The sequence below is a fragment of the Mirounga angustirostris genome, unplaced genomic scaffold (assembly GCF_029215605.1).
Source record: "Mirounga angustirostris isolate CCGP_5_RB_7025 unplaced genomic scaffold, mMirAng1.0.hap1 SCAF_6, whole genome shotgun sequence".
Classification (NCBI taxonomy): domain Eukaryota; kingdom Metazoa; phylum Chordata; class Mammalia; order Carnivora; family Phocidae; genus Mirounga; species Mirounga angustirostris.
Genome location: NW_026991714.1, coordinates 148,475,807 through 148,498,288, shown reverse-complemented (window position 1 = coordinate 148,498,288; position 22,482 = coordinate 148,475,807). Strand labels below are relative to the sequence as shown.

Sequence of the window (22,482 nt, the reverse complement as noted above, 5' to 3'; positions counted from 1 at the left end):
AACCACCATTAGCCTGAGGGGTTGGCTAGTTTTTAATAGTCCACCTGACTCCAAAGGAAAGACTCCTCCTCTCATTCCTCAAGGTCTCCCAGGTCCTCGCAGGAGATTCAAAGGGGGCATTCCTACCTCCAGTGTTTCCTAGTGTCGATTTCTATTGGACATCACACAAATGCAGGCTAAAGACATTAGAAGTTGGCTTTACCGAATATTCTCCATAGCTAACAGTAGCCGACTCCTAGTTCTCTCTAGTGAGCTAGGATTTCAATCTAGGTAACTCTCAGGACTTCTAGTTCATCTTGAAACCTAGAAATTCCTTCCCTTTCCTATTGATTCACATTTCAGTTATATTTAGACTTAACCAGTCCCAGCCATCTTTAGCCAGTCTCTGTTCAAACAATATACATGTTTCTTACACTTTCAATTCTATTAATTATTTTTGAGATTCTCCACTGATATTTCTCCAGCTATTTAGAGAGGAGTGTGGCAGGGCAGAAAGAGGGCATGATTTAACATCATACAAGCTGATGTCACATTTACCAGCTGTGAGACCTTGGATGTAGAACCAGTGCCTCGGAGGCTGGTTCTTCATCTGTGATCTAGGGACCGTATTCACTGTGCAAGGCAGTTTTAAGGATTAGTGGAGATGTACCTAAAGCATTTAGCATTTAGGAGCTGCTCAAATGACAGGTGTTTAAAAAATCTTTACTGTGACAAAATATTTAACAAGATTTACAATTTTAACCATTTTTATGTGTACTTTTTTTAAAGATTTTATCCACTTATTTGAGAGTGAGAGAGCACAACCGGGGGGAGCAGCAGAGGGAGAGAGAGAAGCAGGCTCCCCGCTGAAGAGGGAGCCTGATATGGGACTCAATCCCAGGACCCTGGGATCATGACCTGAGCCAAAGGCAGACCCTTAACTGACTGAGCTACCCAGGCGCCCCATGTGTAAAATTTAGTGGCATTATGGACACTCACATTGTTGTACAACTATCAGTACTATCCCTCTCCAGAGCTTGTTTAATCTTAAGCTAAAATCCTATACCCATTCATTAAACAACTCCCCCTTTTCCCTAGCTGCTAGCAAGCTCTATTCTACTGTCTCTGTGGATTTGACTACTCTAGGTAAGTAGTGAACTCAATCTCTAGGCCTGAGCTGGAGGGACTCCAGCGCAGGGGTCACATCAGCAAACCAAACTTTGCTGTTCCTGTAAATGCTCCCACTTGACCAGGAGCACCTTATATCCAGTCAGTCAATCCCCAAATGCTGAGCCAACTCTGGGCTCTACTTAGCTCCTCCTTCCTTGATCTTTCTAAATAAGGTCACGTATGCACCCCAGACAATCAAATGCCCTGTCTCTGCATTGCCCTGCTAAAGCTCTGTATCATTCCTTCTTTCCCCATATCCCTCAGGAAGAGAGTTCATTGATAGACACTATGTTCCCCCATCCACGGCTTGCTTTCTCTTACATAAAGGACAAGCATCACTAATTTATTTTTGTCCTCTGACAGTAGAATCACACAGTATTTGTCCTTCTGTGATTGGCTTATTCCACTTAGCATACGGTCTTCCAGCTTCATCCCTGTTACAGCCTGTGTCAGAAGCCTTGCCTTTTTAAGGCTGAGTGGTAGTCCATTGCATGTATAGACCATGTATTGTGTGCTTATCTGTTCACCTGTTAATGGACACCGGGGTTGTTTTCATCTTTTGGCTATTATAAATAATGCAACTGGCAAATTTTTTTTAACTATAGATTTGTTTATACCAAATATACACATTAAGCAATCAAAATAGTTTGCCCGAGGCCCACAAAGGTTGTCTTCTTAGAATATCTTCTTCATGACCCTATGTGAAGGAAATACAGACAACTCCTACTTTCTATTGATAAAAATCCTATTTAAAACCTCTCATTACCTTTTCACACCCAGAGGAAAAAAATAGTTCGACTACGAGGAAAGAAACAAACTGCTAATCACAGTTATTACAAACTGTGAAGTTAACGCAGAGCAATCTAAAATTTGAAAATGCCAACCACTTACAAATTATAGGAAAGTATCTGTGCTTCAGTGGAAAAATTATGCATTGTTCACCTCATCCACTTTTGGGTTTTCCAGTCTAGACTTGCACAGCCTAGGTCACAATAAGTTGAAGAGAACCAGTGGCAACAGAGGATTCTGGTCTGTGCATATGCAAATCAATCTGTCCCCTAGAGGGGCAATTCTCCCCCGCCATGGCAAAGCTGCTTTTGTATCATTTTCAAGTTCAATATTCTTGGATGGATTCCTGGTAGAACTAGATCTACCAGTCTTTCCCAACCTTTCCCAGGGTTTTGCCAACCACTTCCAGTCTGCCTGGCTCCCTCTCTCCAAATCTCCCTCAGATGGGATGCAAGTTCATTGCCAGAAATTCTTTAATTTCCCCTCCATGCCTCACCCAACCCAGGAATTCATAGACCACACTTTTTATCACAACCACCCTCTTCCCCTCCCCTTCTACAGGCAATCAAATCTTCAGGAAGTAAAAGTAAGCCCACAGAGAGACCCAGGCCTCAGATCACGGAACTTCCATTGGAGCAATAGGCCCCCAAATTAGTTCCTGAAGCAGGGAATGGAGGGGGTGGGTGGAATCTTAGCTATTACGTGGCCTTTCAAACTCAACCATACTTACGTATTTCATTCCTCTTCTGAGTATTTAATGTTTCTTAGGGAGAATTTAAATTTTTCTCCTTGGGGAAAAATAATATGGTAAAAACAAAACAAAGACACTGCCTTGGGTCAGCATTTCTTTATCCATAGCACTATAAGGTTCCCCCAATCGTGAAGTTTTTAATCCTGCCCACATTTTTAGGTCTTCCATTTACTTTTTCAACCAATACTTGAGGCCCTAAGCGCTGGTGACACAGTGGACAGATGTGGTTTCTGTACTCCTGGGGTTTTACCACCCAGCTGAGGCAGAGGGTGGGGTGTGGGAATATAAGAGATTATGGAGATTTTTTTTTTTAAGTCTGAAAAGATACACAATGGAGCTCTGGAAAATGAAAAACGTCATGTAAGTTTAGATTGTTACATCACAAAAGAATGAGGACTGTTACATATTCTGTGTTGGGGGGGAAACACCATAGGAAGTTGTTTTCCTGAGGGAAAAGAGCAGTGTCCCACACTGTAAGGGGTATGTAGGAAATTTCAAACTACTAGCTCTAAGGGTAATTTAAGTGTTGTTAGCATTATCACATTTTTGTAAATTGGTTCACTTTTATCTAAAAGGAACTCAAAGTAAACAGAGGCCCTTTGGAAGCAGTGGTGGTAGGGACCACCACCAGAGAGAAAGCTTTGGCAGAAACAGCTGGAACAAACCAGCCTGACTCCTGCTAACCAGCCTGACTCACTACTCCTGTGTCATCAAGTTACCATCCCATGGCTGATTAGTGAGTGAAATGCATCAGGTGCCAAGCCTTTGGACAGTGGGCCTCACACAAATACGCCCTCCTTTTGGCAGATGGCTAAAGGGCTCAAGTTTAGGGGTCATGTAGAATGAGGGACAATCAAAATGAGGACACATGATCAGAGAAGGATGGAGACGCACAAGTCTATCTTTAAAGTTATTTGTTGGGTACTTGTTAATTATCACCAATTCCGAATAGCAAGAGGACAGAAGTCACATGTTTTTCTTAAAAAGCTTCATTTTATACCCTTGTCAGTAACCAAAAAATTTTTATAATTGGGCTCATTGGCAACAGATTTCTATTTCCATGACTTATTATACTGAAGTTTTGTTGTTTCTTGAAAGGTTTGAAAATTCTGAATGTGTACTCTAACACTGGTTGGCACAGAAGCTAAGCACTATGTATTAAGTAAGTTTTAGCTAACAGCTCAAGTGATTAACCAGGATATGTCTCGAGTCAGAACTTTTACCAGATAATTTTTTTAATTAAATTTCAAACCCATCAGGCTACATTATAAACAAAAGAAACTAATTTTAAAAAGTTAGAAGTCTCCAATGTTTTCAGGAAAGTGATAGCTTTTTCCTTTTCCCTGAAGTTTTAAGATCTCAAAAAAGTAAAGATGTTGGCAATGCTAGTAAGAAAAAAACAGAAGGAATGGAGGTGTAACCACCCCCAAGCTAAGGAAGGTGGTAAAAGGTTCTATATATGCTTCATTCCCCACTGGAAAAGCACAAGGTTACAGTTTGTGGTGCAGCTGTTAGTCCTTAAATAGGACACAAACAAGTTTTTGCTCACGAGCAAATAATCAATAAGGATTGGCTACCTCCAGGAGCCGGGATCGTGTTGCCCTTAATGGGAAAGGTCTGCAGTAGCTGCCTGGGACACAGAAGCAAGGTAAGGCCGCGTGTTCTTTCTTGATCCCACCTTAGATCCATAAAAAAAACAAAAACAAAAACAAAAAAACAGGACAAGCATGCCAGGCAACCATTCCTTAACTCTTATCAATGATTGCAATTAGGATGTTTTTGTCCAAAACCAAGCATTTTGTTTTGATAAATAAAATTTGATGGGTCTATACATGGATAACATGGATCCTACATAACATTTCTTACCCACTATTGTAGAATGGATGCCTTTGGATACATATCCTTTTATCACTTTTGGGGAGAACCCACGCTATGTAAGGTAGTAGGAGGAACACAGGCAAACAACGTGGAATAAATAGAAATAAGGACTTACCCCAACTCTGAAGGAGATTCTAAACGTGGTGTGCAGATGAGGAATATTTAATAATAATTAGCTTGTTCAAAGAAATTAGGGCTTTTCAATTGCTGAACAGTGAACATCCAAAGTTTTGATCACATACTCGTTGGGGAGGCTGTAGAGTTGTTCTCACAAATATTACCATTGGAAGTGAGGATTAGCCAAACCCAGCACTGCCCTCGGGCTATTCCCCATCTAGGCATTTATTCTGCAAATATGCTTGCACAAAATGCAGAATGTCCAACATACAAGGTAACTTAATGCAACTTGGTTTACAATTGTTTGTAATAATAGCCGTACTGTTTCCTACCGCCTTTGTAACCAATTCCCATAAACACAGCAGGTTAAAACAACAAATTCATTATCTTACAGCTCTGGAGGTCAGACGTTCACAATAGGTCTTGGCCCAGCTAAAATCAAAGGCTTGTTCTTTCCGGAGGTTCTAGGGGAGAGTACATTTCTGAGCCTCTTCCAGCTTCTAAAATCTTCCCACATTCTTTGATTCCAACTTTTCTAACACTCCAAACTCTGCTCACATCCCCTTCCAGACTGATGCTCCTGCCTCCCTCTTAAAAAAAAAAAAAAAAAAAAAGGACTCTTGTGATTGATTACACAGGAGCCACCTGGATAAAAGACTAATCTGCCCTTTTCACGACCCTTCCCTTAATCACAGCTGCAAAGCCCCTCTGCCACGAAAGCGACACACTCACAGGCGTAGGGCATTAGGATAGCAGACACCTTACACTCACCCTACCACAGTAGCAAGAGCCTGAACACTGCCGCTCCCTTGTGGACTGGTTAAGTAAGTTGCAGCAGATTTCTATCATGGAGTATTATACAGTTGTTTAAAATATGAGAAAACTCACGTAATAAAAAGAAAGCAAAATATAACGTTAGGTGAAAAAAGCAAAATACAGAACGGAGACAGGAATGTAGTATATATAATGTACTTGTATATATAACATTTCAACTATCCCTGGAAAGATCAGAAGCAAAGAAGGTGCTTGCCTGCAAGGCAGGAACTGAATGGCAGTATTAAAAGACTGAGCCTTTTCACCATATACTGTTATAATTTTTTATTTTTGAGACCACAAAATAATAAAGTCTAGAAAGAGGAAAAAGCAGCGCAAAGGAAGTTATAGAAGGGGGAGATCCAGGTGGCTTGGGGTCAGAGGCCGGGTTTCACAGCAGCAGGTACAAAATGGTGTCTGATTCCAAGGCCGCATAACAAATGACCTCAGTTGGGCGCCTGGGTGGCTCAGTTGGTTAAGCGACTGCCTTCGGCTCGGGTCATGATCCTGGAGTCCCGGGATCGAGCCCCGCATCGGGCTCCCTGCTCGGCGGGGAGTCTGCTTCTCTCTGACCCTCCCCCCTCTCATGTGCTCTCTCTCTCTCATTCTCGCTCTCTCAAATAAATAAATAAATCTTTAAAAAAAAAAACAAAAAAACCAAATGACCTCAGCACTTTGTGGCTTAAAACAAGTACCCAACAATTGTCTCACAGCTTTCGAGGGTCAGGAATCTGGGAATGGCTAAGCTGGGTGGGTCAGAGTTTCTTTGGAGGTTGCAGTCAGGTTGACAGCTGAGGCTGGTGTCATCTCAAGGCTGGGCTGAGGCTGGAGAATCTGCCTGCAAGCCAGTACTTGGCCTGTCCCCATGTGGGACATTCCATAGGGTGCTTGAGTGTGTCCATGACATGGCAATTGATGAGTAATCCGAGAAAGAGAAAAGGAGAGAGGGAGCGAGGGAGGGAGGGAAACAGAGATTGAAGACCAGCCCAAGGCAGAAGCCCCAGTCTTTTATAATGCAATCTTGGAAGTGACATGTCACTGCTACCATATGTCACTGGTCACACGGACCAACCTTGGTACAACGAGGCAGGGTACAGGTGAGAACACCAGGAGGCGGAGGGCTCCTGGGGAGCCATCTTGGAAGCAGGCTACCACAGAAAGTACAGAGCAGTGGAGGGCAGGGCTCTGGTGAGTAAACATGAGGGAGGCAATAAAAACGTGAGTGACTGTAGTGAATGTGGAAGACAAGACGGAAATAGGCCTAAGTAGAATCATAAGTATATCCTGGGAAGCAGTGAAAACAAAATATGGAGAGTAGGGTTTGCCTCAATTACCAAGCCCCTGATTCACTATTCTTGCCATGCTCACATCTGTGTTCTAGTCCTAAGCAGTCTTATCACACTGGAAGATCCTTTCATACATGTTAGCTTCTCTCTTCTGCTAGGAGGAGATGTCTTCGAGAAGAGGGCATGTTCATACCCCTGCCACCCACTACCAGTAAAAGGAAGCATGACACTGTGGCTTGAGCAATACAAACTAAGCAGCTCCTGCAGCACCAGTCCTGACAGCCTTGAGAAACTAGTCTTCTTCTTAACAGATTGCCCAACTCTTAATTACATTTCATTCCAGAACATTCGTCTCTTCTTTTTCAATGGCAGCAGTGACATTGTATCAAAATACAGAACGGACATCACGTGCCTCCTGATAAGATGTAACGAAAGAGACAGAGCAGCATCTGTGTAATATTACACTCCTTGTAAAAATATTTGACTCAAAACATTAGGAGGCAACAATCAGACAAATACAGCATGGAACCTTCTATAAGACAACTGGCCTGGCCACTTCAGAAATATCAGTGTCATGAAAGAAAAAAAAAATACGGAGACTATTCTACATTAAAGGAGGCTGAAGGACTATGACAACTCAATGCCATGTTTAATCCTGAAGAGGGTCCCAAGCATTTAAAACGAAAGAAAAAACCATAAAGGACATCATTAAGACAATTGGGAAAATACGACTAGGGACTATGTATTAGATAATATTACTATATCAATGTTAAATGTTGGGGTGTATTAGTAGTATTGTGGTTACAGAAGAAAATGTCCTGGTTCTTAGAGGAGAAAGATGCTGAAGTATTTAGGACCATGGTGTCATGGTGTGTCACTTTCAGATGGCTCAGCAAAAAATGTGCTTATGTACATTTGTGAGTGTGTGTGAGTGTGGGCAGGGGAGAGAAAGGCAGAAACCAAGTGTGGCAAATTGTGAACAATCACATCTATGTGAAGGGTATGGAGGTATTCATTGTATGACTTTGAACTATTCTACAGCTCTCAAAATTTTCAAAATAAAAAGTACATATATCTATGTTTCTGCATATACTTCTGTTCTACGTATATACGTATACATATACACAACAGAGAGCATAAACTTAAGAGAAGTTGAGTATTTATGTAACTATAGTGCCCAAGGGGACTAAGTCCAATCTTGAACAGAACCGTTATTCTTTTAAAGATCGGAAAAGCCCACCTCACGTTCACAGTGGGGACAAACTAACCCAAGAAAACCTTGTCATTCCAAGGAGCTGAGCCGCAGAAGGCAGGATGTAGATCTTTTCATTTCTTATCCCACTGGAACAGGTGATGGACAATCTTCTGTGAAGGAGAAAGGATCCAAATGTTCAAAGTGCAACGTTATTTGAGTCATGCGGTTACTGAACTCAGCCATTCTTAACTTCATTCCTGAAGTAGACTGGGAAGTTTTGTCCTGAACTTTGTCATATTTGGTCTTCAGCGGTGTAAGAGGCAGAGGGGGCTTGTGATGCAGGCCGCAGAGCGCCGCTCAGAGGATGCTGGGACGTAATGGACGTTTCCCAGGCTGCAGGCTGTGAGGCCACGGTTTGGATTCCTCTACCAGCCCCTTTCGCAGAATTCTATAATACACTAAACCACAGTTATTCTCCCTTTGCAGACTACCAAGCGAGAGTTCTGTAGCTACTTCATGTCTCTTAGAGCTCATTATGCTGGCTAAATCGTTCATATTAATCTCTATAAAAGATCTCTTAAAGAGGCGCCTGGGTGGCTCAGTTGGTTAAGCATCTGACTCTTGATTTTGGCCCAGGTCATGACCTCAGGGTCCTGAGATCGTCAGGCTCTGTGCTCAGCATGAAGTCTGCTTAAGATCCTCTCTCTCCCCTTCCCTTTGCCCCTCCCCCACCCCACCCCCCTCCTCCTGCACCTGGGTGTGCTCTCAGTAAATAAATAAATAAAAATTAAAAGTGATCTTTAAAAGGGAGCCTGCTTCTCCCTCTCCCTCTGCCACTTCCCCAGCTTGTGCGTGCTCTCTCTCTAAAAAGTGATCTTGCAAAAAAAAGATTTCTTAAAGATCAGTTTGTGATCATCTCACCCTGGAGGACAAGAGAGCAGGTTCAGGTACATGGGATTTCCTACAGAACACTGTCATGATTATTTTTCTCTGAGAAATGGGAAGAAAGGAGTCCCACGAATAAATCCAGGTGTAGCTACTGAGTACAATATGTTGGAATGCTGCAAATAAAAGAATAGGAAGTGACTTTATATTGATCAACAAGACCTGGCTGCAATAATACTTTGATTTTCAGCAGTACTCGGCTCTGTTACCTTAAGCAAGATAAAGTGGTTGGTTCATAAAAGGTAGGTCCCTGCTTCTCTGAATTGATCTTACAGCTAACTCAATGAAAAGTCAGTCCCTTCTTGTGACAACTTTGAAGAAGGTGAATCAATGAGGAACAGCCTTCCCTCTAACAAACCAGAGAGACAAGTAGAAGAACCTCTGGACACAGTATGGAACGTTGTAGTTTTACACGATCACCTTGTTTGGCAAAGGTCTGACATTTCCCCCAATCTTTTCAGCTTTCCCTGCACATGAGCTGTTGTGGACATGCCTCCCCTCCAACCTTCTACCATGGATGAGCAGTGTCATGGTGCTGGGGGTCAAAATGCAATATAAGTCCTACTGAAAGGGAGGGACAGGGCCCCTGGGTGGCTCAGTCAGTTAAGCATCGGACTCTTGATTTCGGCTCAGGTCATGATCTCAGAGTTGTGGGACTGAGCCTTGCGTTGGGCTCCACGCTCAGCATGGAGTCCACTTGGGACTCTCCCTCTGCCCCTCCCCACCCTGCCCCCCACCCCCAACAGTTGCACTCTCTCAAAAAAAAAAAAAGAGAGAAAAGGGAGGGGCACTAGTAAAGGCCCCAAGTTTTCAGCTAAGATCCCTGAAATAACTACATCCTAAGAATAAAGCAAACTGAAAATAGACCACCCTTGGGTAAATTAAGGTGATTTGTTTGTACCTAACTGCCAACCAGAAGTAAATAAAATCCTTTATGGATAATATCTACCAAAACCTCTATGATTTTCACAAAGAATGTCAAGCATTCAATAAAAAATTACCAGGAATGCGAGGATATGTGACCAAATGACCAAAAAGCAGAAAAGAGAGACAAATCTATAAGTGATTCAGGTGTTGGAATGATCAGACATGAACTTTAAAGTAACTGGCAATATTATGAGACTCAGGCTTTGAAATAACTAATAGTCGTCTGTCTCTTGATCTGGGTGCTAGTTATGGGTGTGTTTACTTTTGAGATAATTCACCAACCTGTATATTTAATACTGTGTACGTTCTTGGACATATGTCATATTTTAATATAACTTTACAAAAAAAACCCTTGTGGAATGCATTTAAATCTTGGCTTAGAAGGAAATTCATAGTCTTAAATGCACATATTTGAAAAAGGAGGCGGAAAAACAACTATGTTCTCATCTAAAAGACTTTTTAAAAAAAGATTTTATTTATTTGAGAGAGGGAGTGCGCAAGAGCAGGGGGGAGGGGCAGAAGGAGAGGGACAAGCCGACTCCCTGCTGAGCAGGGAGCCTGACATGGGGGGCTCTATCCCAGGACCCTGGGATCATGACCCAAGCAGAAAGCAGATGCTTAACCGACAGTCACCCAGGCACCCCTCTCAAAGACTTTTTTTTAAAAAAGAACAGAAAACTTAAAAGATGGAAACAATGAAGATAAAAGCAGAAATCAATGAAATAGAAAACAAATGCATAATGGAGAAAATACAAAAATCCGAAAACTGGTTCTTTGAATGAGACCATGGACAAGTGCTGTAGTGTCTAGCCTGCAACAATTCTCACCTCCTGCTATTCGCGCCCTTTCATAGCCCTCTGTCAGGCTCCCTTGTCGTGAATAGCGCTGGCTTGTGTTATTAAGGCAAACGACAGTGTATGACATCCAAGGCCAGATTATAAAAGATGCTGAAGCTTCTACCTTCCTTTCTCTGAGATCATTCACTCTGGGTAAAACCAACTACCAAATTATAAGGACACTCAAGCAACCCTATAGAGAAATTAATGTGCTAAGTTACTGAACTGTCCTACTAACATCCAGTACTAACTTGTCACCATTTTGAGTGCGCCATCTTGAAATCAGATCCTCCAGCCTCAGTCAAGCCTTTAAGTGACTGAAGCCGTGGCCAACATGTGGACTACAATCCAAAACAAAAGCACTCAGCTAAAGTATTCCTGAAATCTTGACCCACAGAAACTATACGAAGCAACATACTTGTTTTCTATTGCTGCATAACAAATTACCACTAATGAACATTTTAAGAAAACACATACTGTATCACTCGCAGTGGTTTTGCTTTTTCTAGTTAAACCCTAATTGATACAAATATTAATACAGAATCAGATCCAAAGAACAGAACCTTTAGGATGACTTCTCTGAATTGGTACTGAATTGTTTCTCCAATCTGATTAAAGACATTACTGACCCCCCAGTGGTAAAGGGGACACTGCTAGTCCATTGCTTACAGTGGCAAAAACTTAAAATATAAACTTGATACCTATCATCAAATCCTATACAAGGCAAGTAAAAGTAAGTAGTACAATACGGTTAATTGGTTTCTTCCAAGTGCTCTAGAGAGCTCCAGAAAAGAAAACAATGATGAGCTCATGGCTTCCCACCCCCACCCCCAGCTTTATTGAGATGTAATTGACAAATAACATTGTGTAGATTTAAGGTGTACAATCTGATGATTTGATACACTTATGTATTGCAAAATGATTACAATAGGCGGCTTAACACCTCTATCAGTTCACATAATTAACTTTTTTTACACGTATGGAGAGAATATGTAAGATCTATTCTCTTAGCAACTTTCAAATATACGATATAGTATTGTTAACTGTAGTATCCATGTACATTAGATCCCCAGAACTTACTCATCTTCTAAGTCAAAGTTTGTATTCTCTTACGTTTCCCCGTTTCCCTCTAATCCCAGCCCCTGGCAGCCACCATTCCACTTACTGTTTCTAGAAAGCTCTACTTGTTTAGATTCCACGTATAAGGGAGATCATAATCATAGTGTTTGTTTTTCTCTCTTTGGCTTATTTCACTTAGTATAAGGTCCTCAAGCGTACATCCATGTTGCCACAAAGGGTAAGATCTCCTTCTTTCTCATGGCTGAATAATATTCCATATATGTTATATATATTATATGGGTATATTATATATATAGGCATATTATATATACATTATATATGTATCTTGGCTGTTGTGAATAATGCTGCAATGAGGGAGTGCAGATATCTCTTCAAGATCCTGATTTCGGGCACCTGGGTGGCTCAGTCGGTTAAGCGTCTGCAAGCGTCTGCCTTCGGCTCAGGTCATGATCCGAGCATCCTGGGATCGAGCCCCGCATTGGGCTCCATGCTTAGCAGGGAGCCTGCTTCTCCCTCTCCCTCTGCCTGCCTGCCTGCCTGTCTGCCTACTTGTGATCGCTCTCTCTGTGTGTCAAATAAATAAATAAAATCTTAAAAAAAAAAAAAAATCCTGATTTCATTTCCTTTAGATATATGCCCCGAAGTGAGATTGGTGGAGCATATGGTAGTTTTATTTTTTAACTTTTAGAGAAACCTCCATACTGTTTTCGATAGGAGCTGTACTAATTTACATTCCCACTGATGGTGCACCAGGATTCCCTTTCCTCCACATCCTTGCCAACGCTTGTTATCTCTTATCTTTTTTAGAATAGCCATTCTAACAGGTCTGATGTGTTAGGTCATTGTAGTTTTGATCTGCATTTCCCTGATGATCAGTGATATTGAGCATCTTTTTGTGTACATTTTGGCCACTCGTACACAGGTTTTCCCAGCTATCTCGAAGTAGAATGTTCCTATGAAAACTTTCACACGCTGAAATTGTGTAGAGAAGCAGCAATTGCTATTAACTAACATGGAAAACTTTTTTTTAGCATTCTCAGATCCAAAAAATAACCTCTCTTAGACTTTTCTGGTACCTAAGGACACATCTTGCTAACAGATGCACAGAATAAATCAAGATGAGGCACAGATGCTCATAGACTGCTCACAGCTCTGGCGGTAGAGATGCTGAGTGTGGTTCCCGGGTAAGGCTCTTGGCTGCGCCGCTCTCCCTGCTTGGGGTGCACGCTGCTGCTGTAAGGGCTCACTGCAAAATCACTGATGAACGCTATCTTTTTTTTTAAGGTTTTATTTTATTTATTTGAGAGAGAGAGAGAGAGGACGCAGGGGGAGGAGCGAGGGACAAGCAGACTCCCTGCTGAACACAGAGCCCAACACAAGGCTTGATTTCAAGACCTGAGATCATGATGAGCTGAAACCAAGAGTTGGAGGCTTAACAGACTGAGCCACCCAGGCACCCAAACTCTATTTTTGATTAGAAAAAACAGGTACTAATATAGGTCTGTCATAAAAGCCAAGCGGGGTAATGTAAACTTTCGAAAAGCAAGGTATAACTGTGACTTCTTTGGGAAAATGTCTGTTCAGGTCCTCTGCCTATTTTTAATTAGACGATAAGGATGATGATGATGACGATGATTGCCATTGAGTAGTGTGGGTTCCTTATATATTTTGGATATTAACCCCTTATCAGATAGATGGTTTGTGAATATTTTCTGTGTAGGTTGCCTTTTTATTTTGTTGTTTCTTTCACTGTACAGAAGCTTTTTAGTTTGATGTAGTCCCACTTGTTGATTTTGCTTTTGTTACTTGTTTTTAGTGTCATATCTAAGAAACTATGGCCAAGACAAATGTCAAGGAGTTTTACCCTATGTTTTTCTTCCAGGGGTTTTAAAATTTCAGATCTTATGTTTAAATTCTTTATCGATTTCAAGTTAACTTTTAATGGGAGAGCTGAACAGATAAATATATATTGATTACAATGTGTTAGAATAATAAACATATTAATAAAATGCAGACAGTACCTAGGAGGAAGAAAGTAACTCTGATTTGGGTTGGGGGATGGTAAACAGACAGGCAAAGTTACTAAGAGACAGTGATGTCCAAAACTTGTTTTCAAGGATAGACAGGTAGATAGGCAGGAGTGCATTCCAGACTGAGACACGGAGGCAGGAGAGTCTGAGGATGAGAAGACACTCCCAAGAAGACAAGGCCAGAGAAGGATCCCTGACAACCTGGGAGGAGGAAGGGCACAGCTAAAGGAGCTGGCACCTGGGGTCTAAGAGAAAGGAATGCCTCCTCCCTTCCTTCTGCCTCGCAAGAGAGAAATGCCCCCAGAATGCAGGCTGGAGGATCCCAAGGATAAGCATCTTTGCCCCTGGCTTGCCAGCCAGCCCTGTGAGCACAGAAAATGCAAGAACATTTCTTGCATTGTGAGTTGTTTACTTGTGAACGAGTTCACACCACCTTCTGTACTTACTGAGTCATTCAGGCCATTCTTGGATGCTACTGGTGTGCACAACCCCCCTCTTCAATCAGGTTGGCTGGCTCAGCTCCCGGGGGTGATCAGGCAGGTCCTCCAGAGGAGGCATGTCGTAACAGTGCTTCCTTTTCCCATCAAGAGGTAAAGTCCAGGTTACCAGGAATACACTTGGTCTGGGAATAATGCTGAGGTGAATGTGAGCTTCTGCTGAGATGCAGCTGCAACTGCCTGGGGGTTTTGCCCCTTTCTGGGGCTGGCGGCGCATCCGGAGGTCCGGATTACAGTGAATTTTAGTATTCTGATGGGGATTTGAAACTATCAATTTAAAAGATGTTGCTTTGAAATTGTTTTTTTTTTCCTAAGTTTTGAACTTGATTTATATAAGCATTTATTTCTTAATGATATTTCAATTATAACCGAAGTGATAGAATTAATATTCTTTAGGGGCTAAGACTCCTTGAGAAAAAACTGTTAAACAGATTTTTAAAAACATTCCTGGGCTTACATAATTACTCTTAAATTCTTACCAGTCTCTTGGGTAACCTACGTGTGAGTATCCCATGGTAGTGCAAAGATTTTGTCGGAGCTATGATCCGGTGAGCCTTTGGTCTCAAAAATAAGATTACTTGCCTCCTTCCTTATTTTTTTAAAAGATTTTATTTATTTATCCGAGAGAGGGATCACAAGCAGGGGGAAGGAGTAGAGGGAGAAGCAGGCTCCCTGCTGAGCAGGGAGCCCGATGACGGACTCAATCCCAGGACCCTGGGATCATGACCTGACCTGAAGGAAGACGCTTAACCAACTGAGCCACCCAGGCACCCCTCCTTAATTTTTTTGGATAAAATGAGATTCTTAAAACATCTCATTTAGGCTAGTAAAAAGCAATGCCATGTTTGTAATCCAGCTAACAGGTGTAAGCACCTGAGTTAAATGAACTTGACCTGAAGCACCCTCCACAAGAGGCACTTGAGATTTCACCCGTGCACAGCCCTTCCTGTTATAGAGTAAAACGCCTTTCGGTTTTAACGACACCACATTCTTAAGGAAATAACATTAGATGAGGCATTCAGCCATTAACAGCAGTGCCATCCATCAGTAAATGCTTGTTCAGGGCTTACTCCACATCAGGCACTAGGGCCAGAAGAGCATGCAGGCCCTTTTCCACAACGCTGCAATCTGGTGGTGAAAACAGATTTTTTTAATTAACAAAAGAAGCTCGAATTGTGATCATTGCTAGGAAGAGAAAAATGCAAAGGTCTGAAGGGGGGCACTACCTACTTTAGGGTCTAAGGGAAGGAGTCAATGAGCAGGGGACGTTTAAGCTAAGACCAGAGGATATTGAGTCAGATCTGTCAGAACAGGAGGGGAAAAAGCTGGTGCAAAGATTCACCATCCTTAAAGGAGCTTGATACATTTAAGGGACTAAAAGACCCATACACTTGGGGCACCTGGGCGGCTCAGTCGGTTAAGCGTCTGCCTTCAGCTCAGCTCATGATCTTGGGGTCCTGGGATCGAGCCCCAAGTCGGGCTCTATGCTCAGCGGGGAGTCTGCCTCTCCCTCTCCCTCTGATCCTCCTCACCGCTTGTGCTCTCACTCTCTCAAATAAATAAAATCTTAAAAAAAAAAGACCCATACACTTGAAGCGTAATTATGTAAGATCACACACCTGATAAGTTTGAAGAGACAACTAGATCATTGTAAGAACTCTGGAGGGCTTTTGGCAGAGGAGTAACATGATGTAATACGTTATTTTGAAGAGGTCACTCTGGCTTCCAGGTGGAGCATAGACGAGGCAGGGGAGAGGGACTGCAGAAGTCAGTAGAGCCTCCAATCAGGGCTTAAGCAAGATGGTGGCTTGGAGTCCCAGTGATGACAGTAGGACGAGGAAGGTGCACATTCGGGGTGTCTTTTGAAGGTGGAGTAAACAGGCATGCGGGTGGGTGGGGTGGTGCAAGGGAGGGGGAGTGAAGAGAGGAGGGAAGGATGACTCTTTGATTTCCAGCTGGAATAACTGGGGAGATGATGTAATCCTATCAAAGATGGGAAAACTAGTAGAAAAACAGGTTTGGAGAAAGGCTTCAGCCCTTTAAGTGAATGCCTCACTCTCTTAGTCATTGGAATAACTTAGATGCCCATTTGCCTTTTTTTTTTTTTTTAATTTATTTATTTGACAGAGCAAGAGAGCACAAGCTGGGGGAACAGCAGAGGATGAGGGAGAAGCAGGCTCCCCGCCAAGCAGGGAGTCTGATGCGGGGCTCGATCCCAGGACCCTGGGATCATGACCTGAGCCGAAGGCAGACGCTTAACCAAGTGAGCCACCCAGGAGCCCCCTTGGCATTTCTTTCTAAGGGCAGGTGTGTAGCAGTCAACTGCGGCCTGGCCTAACCTAGACCTAGATTTTTTATAGAGAGAGTAGGCAGCAATAGGGTTCTAAGTGGGAGCTGGAGGTTTATCTTGATGTTGCATTTGATAAACATACACAGTTTTTATACCCAGATTGTATGTTTGCTTAGGGTGATTTGGTGGGCTAAGAAAGATCATGAGAGAGAGGGTAAAGACCCCCAAAGCTACCGCTTGGCATTGTCATTCACTAAGAAATTAGGGAAGAGACAGTACTGTTGAACTTAAATATTTTCTAAAAACAAAACCAAAACAAAACAAAAGAATTTGATGTATATTTTCCATGTTATTTCATACATGGGTTAACTTTCCATAGTCTAGTTGGTTTATGAAGAAAATAATTAAAGACGTACATGTGTAAGCCGAGAGCCAAAACCACTCTGAACAGCCCAAGGTTGTGAACTTACTTAATTTGCCCTTTCTCTGAGGAGTCATTTCTTGGCTCATTGATTTATTATTATTCTGTAAAATAGTGGTAGCCCCTGTCCTCTGCCTATAGCCAGAGTATGATCCCACTGTGAGGTCTGAAGAGTTTATGTTTATTGGATTTTAATGACTCCATTAGTAAAGGTCATTCCTTTTTTTTTTTTTTTAAAGATTTTATTTATTTATTTGAGAGAGAGAATGAGATAGAGCATGAGATGGGGGAGGGTCAGAGGGAGAAGCAGACTCCCCGCCGAGCAGGGAGCCTGATGCGGGACTCGATCCCCGGACTCCAGGATCATGACCTGAGCCGAAGGCAGTCGCTTAACCAACTGAGCCACCCAGGCGCCCAGTAAAGGTCATTCCTAAAAGTAATAGAAACCTAAGTGTGTGGAAACAGAATGGATAAGACTGATTCTAGCGGTTCTTTGGTGTTTTCCTTGGGTATATGTCTAATCCTTAAAGCAATTAAGAAGGATCCTTCCTTTCAATCAATTCACTGATGCTATGTGCAGCTACAGTTGTAAAATGTTCTTTGAAACCCGTCACTAACAAAAGGTACCGTGTAAACACCAGGCTTAAAATGTGTTAGATAATATTGGCATCACAATATATCATTAATATAATAACAGTAGTTATACATAATTATAATACTTCTTAATACCATATCTATAGTGCTCTCCAATATTTTTGAGAGAATGAAATAACGTAAATTTCAGGTAAAATCTGAATTTTGAAGGTTGGATATGAATTTTGAAGTTAAAAGGGACCTTAAACATCACAGTGAATGATTTAGTAAATATTTACCAAAAATGGTGCTTATTAGACTGTGAAAGAATTTCCTGGGGCACCTGGCTGGCTTAGTCAGTAGACCATGAGGCTTTTGATCTTGGGGTTGTGAGTTCGAGCCCCACATTGGACTTAGAGATTACTTAAAAATAAAATCTTAGGGGCGCCTGGGTGGCTCAGTCGTTAAGCGTTTTCGGCTCAGGTCGTGATCCCAGGGTCCTGGGATCGAACCCCACATTGGGCTCCCTGCTCCACAGGGAAGCCTGCTTCTCCCTCTCCTACTCCCCCTGCTTGTGTTCCCTCTCTCGCTATGTCTGTCTCTGTCAAAAAAATAAATAAAATCTTTAAAAATAAATAAAAATAAAATCTTAAAAAAAAAAGGAATTTCCTAAGATAACTGGTGATTGTTTGGATTACCTGAAATTATATCGATAAAAGCATTTAAGAGTATGTGCAGAGGAATAAACGTACAGTTGTCCCCTAGGCATGGATTAATTAACAAAAATTTTCCACCTCAAAACCCAATGCAATGGGATATAAACATATAATTCATACACATAATACATTTTTTTTTTTTTAAGAGAGGGAGCGGGGAGGGGAGGAGCAGAGAGAGAGAATCTTAAGCAGACTCCATGCCCAGTGTGGAGCCCACTGTGGGGCTCGATCTCACAACCCTGAGATGATGAACTGAGCCAAAAATCAAGAGTTGGATGCTTAACTGACTGAGCCACCCTGATGCCCCATAATACATTTCCTACATAGTTTTATAAAGCCTTCATGATCTGGCTGTTGTTGACTTTTCCAGACCTCTCTACCCCCAGTCTTCTTAGCTCCAACTTTACTAATCTTCCTACTCTGGGTCTCAAACCCACTGCTCTTCAGGTCTCAGGGCCTATGTACCAGGGGTTTCCTCTGCCTGGAACCCCTTTCTCTTATCTTTGCTGGGTAATTCTGCAGGCCTCCTATTACTTCCTCCGGAAGCCTTCCGTCCGTCTCCTCTCTCTCAGTCTCAGACCTGAGGGAGGTGTGGGTTGTACTTGGTCAAGTCTCTGTAGGGTTTTCCTGGGATGGCCTAAACTAACACTATCCTATTCATTGTGCCACCCCCATCTCTAGAGCAGTGTCTGGAACACAATATATACTATGAATGCGTGAGTGGATAAAGACAGTGAGCACTGAATTAGTTGAAATTTATACTTAACACATTTAAACAATAACAAATCTGAAGGAATAAAGTTGCTGTTTCTAAAAGATACATGTCACTTCATTCCTCCATTAACAGAGAACATGCACAGCCTGGCATCAGTTTGACACCAGACAAAAGTTTTTAGGATTGTCGTATGCTCAGTTTCTTTCAATGAGTTAGATAGAATGTAAAATCCGGAGAGTTATACATGCAAATGGCAGGATAGTGTATAAATTTAATTCAAGCAACTGTAACTCTCAACTTACATGTTTCATCAGCAAATGAGTTAAAAGAAAGTAAAAAAAACTTTTAAAGCCTTCTTGCCCCAAACTAACGACCTTTTAAAATGCCAGCATTTTCCCCAGAGAATGGATTTGATCTGAGTACTTCCATTTTTCAAATTGTCCAAGAAAAGCCGACTTGGGGGCGCCTGGGTGGCTCAGTCGTTAAGCGCCTGCCTTCGGCTCAGGTCATGATCCCAGGGTCCTGGGATCGAGTACCACATCAAGCTCCCTGCTCGGCGGGAAGCCTGCTTCTCCCTCTCCCACTCCCCCTGCTTGTGTTTCTGCTCTCGCTGTCTCTCTCTCTGTCAAATAAATAAAATCTTAAAAAAAAAAAAAGAAAAGAAAAGAAAAGAAAAGCCGACTTGGTTTTGAGAATCAAACTGCAACCTTCTATAAAAGTTTAAGTCTTCCAAGTCTCCATAGAAAACACTGTTCTCACTTTAAGAACGAAAGGAGCAACAAGACATTAGCTTGGAAAAGAAGGACAGGGTACTACAGCCCTAGAGAGGTTTGGGAGCCAGGGAACCCAGTTAAGTTAGAGCTCGTATTTGATCTTTAACTCCAGACTGCCCACGTTTTGCCAAACAATGTGGGAAACAGGAAAATGATTTTTTTTTTTTTTTGGAGTGTCCTAGCTCGTACAACCTTTAGCAATGAATCAAATACGCGTGAACAAAGCTCAATTTTTTTCCTCCTTTAAGTCACAGACTATGGAGTGGGGGGTGGACGGGCTCGCTCTCCTAAATGCAGCTCAACCGAACGCAAGACCCAGCCTCGTGGCTTGTTCAATTGCTGACGTTTTAGAAGCAGGACGGCTCTTTACAATGAACGAACCAAACTAATTGACAACAATGAGAGTGACAGTAATAACACACGATTTGCTTGGGGTAAGTTCAGGAAAGAACACAGCGGGGGCGCGGCCCCCTCCTGTCCACACTCCCGAGCTCTCGCGTCCCTCCGGCTCCCAGCGGACTCCCTGGGCGCTCGTGACCCAACCGGACACACACGGCAGGTTGGGCCCCTCTCCTCCCCCCAGGAGAGAAAAGAGCGAGGGGGAGAACCGTGTTCCCGTGTCGTAAGCGTTTAAAGCCTGCGACCGCGCGCGGGGCGCCCACCCTCGTTCCCCGGAGGCCCCGGCCCGCCCGCCCGCCCCGGCCGCCTTACTCTGGGGCTCCATGCTCGGCTGCTCCCGGGCCCCCAAGGGCCGAGCCCGCGGCGCCGCCGCCGCCGCGCCTAACGCCTCTCGTCCGCGGCAGGCGTCGCTCGGGTTGCCTTGACAACCCGGAGGGCGGGGAGGCGGGGCCAGAAAGACGGCGAGAGGGAGGGACCAAAAGCCGCGAAGAAACGCGGGCGAGCGTGAGGGCCCGCGCGTCGCCGGGGGCGCCGAGCGAGGGCGGCGGCCCGGTCGTCCGCTGAAGACTCTGCCCCTGAGGCCCGGTTGGGCGGTCGCGCCCGCCCCGGCAGCCCTCGAGCCCCCCGGCGGGGCCTGTGCCCGGGCCTTCGGGGCGGGGGCCTGCAGGCGCCCCCCCCCCCCCCGTCGCCCTCCCGCGGCGTCCGTCGGTCCGTCAGGCCGTGCGTCCGGCGAGCTCGGCCTGCCCGGTGGGGAAGGGCGGCCGGGGCCGGGCCTCCTTCCCCGGGCTCGGGAGCCGCCACTGCAGGTAAAGGCCGGCCGGCCGGGCGGCGGGAGGGGCGGGAGGGCGGCCGCGGCGCACCTGTTGCGGCCGCCGGGCTCGGCGCGCCCCCGCCGCCTCGGGGGCCCCGCTGTCCGCGCGTTGGCCCCGGACGACCGCGCCCCGACTCCCGAAACGGCCGGGGCGGAGGCCGCCTGCCCGCCACTGCCTCCCGGGTCCGCGTGCCAGCGGCAGGAGCGGCCCTTTGCGCCCCAGCCCTCCGGCAGCACGAGCCCTCGGCAGCCGGGCGTCGGCCAGGCCCGCGGAGGGTGGTCACTCCTGCCGCCTTTACGGCAAGCATACAACCAGTGCGAGCCTCTCCGTCGGCGGCGGCATCCTGGAACCCAGGAGAATTGCGTTGCCCGCGTTGCCCGGTCATGCCGAGTATCGCGTTTCAGGCAGTGGGCCTGGGTTGGACCTTTCCGGTTGGACTGGGGGTTGTTTCGCGTGCTTGTTTTGTTTATTTCCATCCTCCCGGTTTTCGGTGGAGCTGTGGAGTCAGCACACATATTTTGTACCAAAACTTTGTGGGGCTGTTAAACGAATGCAACCTCATCCCACGCAATAGTATCCTAGTAACTGGCTTTTGAGATACAGGGGCCGGTTGTGCTTTAAGGAAGCTTTGAGGATCACAAGAGGTTGTGCCTGGTAGGTTGTAAAAAGGCAAACCACCGGGAGCGTCCTAGATGAACAAAAACGAGCCTTAAGGAGGAAAGAAAAATGGAGGAGCAGAAGGAAGGAGCAGGCGGGTGGACACTGCGTGATTGATTTAGTGCTCATGTCTGGAGATTATGGCCCCCTATCTGTTCCTCCCGCTGCTCTAGACAGCACTTGAGGGAAATGAAGAGAAGAGCCCTTTTGGGGTCATGTAAGCGATTACTCATTCTTTGCCACTAGAGAGATTTCCACTCCATAGATGACAAGGACACTGAGGAAAATTACTTTCCTCTCAGAAAGAGAATCGTTCAGAGGTTAATTGAACTTGAGAAGCATATATTCTGTGATGGAAACGGACATTTATTATGTTCCACTCAACTGGGCTTCCCCTCTCAGACTGTCCAGACCCTTTTTCAGATTAATTGTCAAAGCAAGAAGGTTTATGTGTGGATATTGACAAGCAGTGTGATATATCCTGAACCCGCAATTCATAAGCTAAAATATTGAAGTAATAAATTCAGGTTGGGAAGTAAACGCTTCATGGCACCTTAATTACCTGTTCCTGAAACTTAGAGACAGGGGATGCATTTTTAGACAGCATCTAAGATCAACAGCACTTCTCTAGAACAGTGTTTTCAAACTCTAGTTTTCGTATCATTAGCAAAATCGTGAATTTGTCTTTTCATCCGAGAAACATAGTGTGCATTAGTAATACTATAAAGTGACAAGTTAGTGATAAAAACCTGGTCTTTATTAACACATAAAAGAGGTAGGGTTTTATTTTCTCAAACAGTAAAGGATTCAGCATTTGTATTTAAAAAGAACAA

At 44.0% G+C, this 22,482-nt stretch overlaps 2 protein-coding genes across 5 annotated transcripts in view; one reads left to right on the top strand and one right to left on the bottom strand.

The window, feature by feature from the left end:
- Positions 1-20,624, bottom strand: part of FANK1 (fibronectin type III and ankyrin repeat domains 1) — a 99,236-nt gene extending 78,612 nt beyond the window's left edge. Inside the window, exon 1 of the mRNA XM_064595447.1 lies at positions 20,493-20,624. Within this exon, the coding sequence (XP_064451517.1) occupies positions 20,493-20,505 (13 nt within the window). The 5' untranslated portion in view covers positions 20,506-20,624. The remainder of the gene's footprint in view (positions 1-20,492) is intronic.
- Positions 20,625-20,718: 94 nt separating this feature from the next.
- Positions 20,719-22,482, top strand: part of DHX32 (DEAH-box helicase 32 (putative)) — a 50,733-nt gene continuing 48,969 nt past the window's right edge. For 2 of the 4 annotated variants that reach the window (XM_045879057.3, XM_045879055.3), the window contains exon 1: positions 20,719-20,986. The gene's annotated coding sequence lies outside the window, so the exon portion shown is untranslated. The remainder of the gene's footprint in view (positions 20,987-22,482) is intronic. The other 2 variants (XM_064595446.1, XM_045879056.3) reach the window with 2 other exon arrangements.